This window comes from Tinamus guttatus, unplaced genomic scaffold (genome assembly GCF_059628265.1).
Source record: "Tinamus guttatus ecotype Peru unplaced genomic scaffold, ASM5962826v1 Tinamus_guttatus_pri_ptg001328l, whole genome shotgun sequence".
Lineage (NCBI taxonomy): Eukaryota > Metazoa > Chordata > Aves > Tinamiformes > Tinamidae > Tinamus > Tinamus guttatus.
In genome coordinates this window covers 12,966-16,810 of record NW_028289862.1, presented here as the reverse complement: position 1 = coordinate 16,810, position 3,845 = coordinate 12,966, and the positions used below count along the sequence as shown (strand labels likewise).

The 3,845-nt window shown below is 64.6% G+C and overlaps 1 protein-coding gene across 1 annotated transcript; it reads left to right on the top strand.

The window, feature by feature from the left end:
* Positions 1–1,814: 1,814 nt before the first annotated feature.
* LOC148590456 (ubiquitin-like FUBI-ribosomal protein eS30 fusion protein) lies at positions 1,815–3,642 on the top strand. Its single transcript, XM_088539030.1, has 4 exons — positions 1,815–1,916; positions 2,024–2,168; positions 2,249–2,304; positions 3,467–3,642. Exons 1-4 carry the CDS (start codon positions 1,842–1,844, stop codon positions 3,590–3,592), a joined length of 402 nt encoding a protein of 133 aa, XP_088395156.1. The 5' UTR covers positions 1,815–1,841; the 3' UTR covers positions 3,593–3,642.
* Positions 3,643–3,845: the final 203 nt, after the last annotated feature.

Genomic DNA, 3,845 nt, shown 5'->3' with positions numbered 1-3,845 from the left:
CCCCACCCAGCGGGGACAAAGTCCCCAGGGACAGAGGGACCTTGTCCCAACCGCGGTGTCACCACCAGTGTCCCCGTCACAACCGCGTAATCCTTGTCACAGCAACGCGGTTACAACCGTGCTGTTGTTGCCACGGGGTGTTGTCACCACCGTGGTGTCACTGTGAGCCCGATGGAGGTGTCCCCGTCCTGACAGTGGTGTCACCGTCACATGGGTGACATTCCCATCACAGTGTCCCTGTCCTGAGGGTGGTGTCACCGGTGTCCCCGTTGCGCTGTCTCCATCCCGACGGTGCCGTCACCGTCACACTGGCAGTGTCACCATCACGCTGGCGGTGTCACCGTCGCGCTGTCCCCGTCCCGACGGCGGTGTCACCGTCACACTGGCGGTGTCACCGTCACACTGGTGGTGTCACCATCACGCTGTCCCTGTGCTGATGGCGGTGTCACCGTCATGCTGTCCCCATCCCGACGGCGGTGTCACCATCACGCTGTCCCCGTGCTGATGGCGGTGTCACCGTCGTGCTGTCACCGTCACACTGGTGGTATCACCCTCGTGTGGTCCCCATCCCGACGGTGGTGTCACCGTCGCGCTGTCCCCGTCACACTGGCGGTGTCACCGTCGTGCTGTCCCCGTCCCGACGGCGGTGTCACCGTCACACTGGCGGTGTCACCATCATGCTGTCCCTGTGCTGATGGTGGTGTCACCATCGTGCTGTCCCCGTCCCGACGGCGGTGTCACCATCACGCTGTCCCCGTGCTGATGGCGGTGTCACCGTCGTGCTGTCACCGTCACACTGGTGGTATCACCCTCGTGTGGTCCCCATCCCGACGGTGGTGTCACCGTCGTGCTGTCCCCGTCCCGACGGCGGTGTCACCGTCACACTGGCGGTGTCACCGTCGTGCTGTCCCCGTCCCGATGGCGCCGTCACCGTCACACTGGCGGTGTCACCGTCACACTGGCGGTGTCACCGTCGTGCTGTCCCCGTCCCGATGGCGCCGTCACCGTCACACTGGCGGTGTCACCGTCATGCTGTCCCCATCCCGACGGCGGTGTCACCGTCACACTGGCGGTGTCACCGTCGTGCTGTCCCCGTCCCGATGGTGCCGTCACCGTCACACTGGCGGTGTCACCGTCACACTGGCGGTGTCACCGTCATGCTGTCCCCATCCCGACGGCGGTGTCACCGTCACACTGGCGGTGTCACCGTCATGCTGTCCCCGTCCCGATGGTGCCGTCACCATCACACTGGCGGTGTCACCGTCACACTGGCGGTGTCACCGTTGCGCTGTCCCCGTCCCGATGGCGGTGTCACCGTCACACTGGCGGTGTCACCGTCATGCTGTCCCCGTCCCGATGGCGCCGTCACCGTCACGCTGGCAGTGTCACCGTCACGCTGGCGGTGTCACCGTCGTGCTGTCCCCGTCCCGACGGCGGTGTCACCATCACGCTGTCCCCGTCACACTGGCGGTGTCACCGTCGCGCTGTCACCGTCACGCTGGCGGTGTCACCATTGTGCTGTCCCCGTCCCGATGGCGTCGTCACTGTCACACTGGCGGTGTCCCCGTCACGCTGGCGGTGTCACCGTCACACTGTCCCCGTCACACTGGCGGTGTCACCGTCGCGCTGTCCCCGTCACACTGGCAGTGTCACTGTCACGCTGTCCCCGTCCCGACGGCGGTGTCCCCGTCCCGACGGCGGTGTCACCGTCGCGCTGTCACTGTCCCGATGGCGGTGTCCCCGTCCCGACGGCGGTGTCACCGTCACACTGGCGGTGTCACCGTCGCGCTGTCCCCGTCCCGACAGCGGTGTCACCGTCCCATTGTCCCCCTCCCAGCACCATGCAGCTCTTCGTGCGCGCCCAGGCCCTGCACGTCCTCGACGTCGCCGACGACGAGACCGTCGCGCAGCTCAAGGTGACACTCGGGGGGACACGCGGGGACACGCGGGGGACACTCGGGGACACGCGGGGGACACTCGGGGACACCCGCGGGCGCTGACACCCCCCTCCCCGTGTCCCCAGGAGCGGGTGGCCGCCCTCGAGGGCGTCGCGGCCCCCGACCAGGTGCTGCTGCTCGCCGGGACCCCCCTGCACGATGACACCGTGGTGGCCCGGAGCGGTGTCACCCCCCTGGCCACGCTGGAGGTGGCCGCGCGCCTGCGGGGCGGTGAGTGGCCACCAAGGGGACATTTGGGGACAATTCATTAGCACATCCTAACGAGGTGTCCAATGTCCCCCCCTTTGCAGGGAAGGTCCACGGATCCTTGGCCCGTGCTGGGAAAGTGAGGGGACAGACACCCAAGGTGAGCGGGGACAGCAGGTTTGGGGCGAAACGGGGTGAAATTGGGGCTGAGCCCCCGGGTTTGTGGCAGAATTGGGGCTGAGGGGTAAAAAGGGCTGAAATGGGGACTGGGCACCCGAGTTTGGGGCGAAACGGGGTGAAATTGGGGACTGAGCGCCCGGGTTTGGGGCAGAATTGGGGCTGAGTGCCTGGATTTGGGGTAAAAAGGGCTGAAATGGGGACTGGGCACCTGGGTTTGGGGCGAAACGGGGTGAAATTGGGGCTGAGCGCCCGGGTTGGGGGCAGAATTGGGGCTGAGTGCCTGGATTTGGGGTAAAAAGGGCTGAAATGGGGACTGGGCACCCGGGTTTGGGGCGAAACGGGGTGAAATTGGGGCTGAGCGCCTGGGTTTAGGGGGAAATGGGGCAGAATTGGGGGCTGAGCGCCCAGGTTTGGGGCAGAATTGGGGCTGAGGGGTAAAAAGAGCTGAAATGGGGACTGGGCACCCGGGTTTGGGGCAAAACGGGGTGAAATTGGGGCTGAGCGTCTGGGTTTAGGGGGAAACGGGGCAAAATTGGGGGCTGAGCGCCCGGGTTTGGGGCAGAATTGGGGCTGAGGGGTAAAGGGTGAAATGGGGACTGGGCACCCGGGTTTGGGGCGAAACGGGGTGAAACTGGGGCTGAGCGCCTGGGTTTAGGGGGAAACGGGGCAAAATTGGAGGCTGAGCGCCCAGGTTTGGGGCAGAATTGGGGCTGAGTGCCTGGATTTGGGTAAAAAGGGCTGAAATGGGGACTGGGCACCCGGGTTTGGGGCGAAACGGGGTGAAACAGGGACTGAGTACCCAGATTTGGGGGGAAACAGGGACTCTGAGCTCTCATTTTTGGGGGTGAAGCAGTGTGAAATGGGGACTCCAACCTCTCAGTTTGGGGGTCCATTTTGGGGCAAAATGGAGATTGGGAGCTCTGAATTTTTGGGGAGCAACATGATGCAAAATGAGCACTTTGAGCTCTTGGTTTTGGGGCAAAATGGTGCAAAACGGAGACTCTGCTCTCTCATTTTTGGGGCTGCGTGCTGCAAAGTCGAGACGTTGCTCCCTCATTTTTGGGGGTAAAAAGGCACAAAGAGGTGCAGGGAGCTGCTGACACCATCCCTTGTCCCCTTGTCACCTTGTCCCCCCATTGCAGGTGGCCAAGCAGGAGAAGAAGAAGAAGAAGACGGGCCGGGCCAAGCGGCGCATGCAGTACAACCGCCGCTTCGTCAACGTGGTGCCCGGCTTCGGCAAGAAGAAGGGCCCCAACGCCAACTCCTAGGCCCTCCCCGCGCCAATAAACGCTCGTTAATTAGCGCTAATTCATTAATGGGCGGGTCGTGGTGGTGCACGTGGCTGCAGGGGGGAGGGGGGGCGGAAAGAGCCGAGCGGCGCCGGAAACACCCGAAGTCGCCAAGGAGGGGAGGGGGCGCTCGGGAAGAGCGGGGGGCGTGGCCAGGGGAGGGTGACGTCGGCGAGGGCGGAAACAGCCGAGCGCGGCGCCGGGTGGGCGGGGGAGGGACGGAAATACCCGA

Excerpts from the sequence above, each read along its gene's own strand:
- LOC148590456 (XM_088539030.1), top strand. The coding sequence starts at position 1,842 with ATGCAGCTCTTCGTGCGCGCCCAGGCCCTGCACGTCCTCGACGTCGCC. Across the intron at positions 2,169-2,248 it reads GGCCGCGCGCCTGCGGGGCG|GGAAGGTCCACGGATCCTTG; the intron begins GTGAGTGGCCAC and ends CCCCCTTTGCAG. Across the intron at positions 2,305-3,466 it reads TGAGGGGACAGACACCCAAG|GTGGCCAAGCAGGAGAAGAA; the intron begins GTGAGCGGGGAC and ends CCCCCATTGCAG.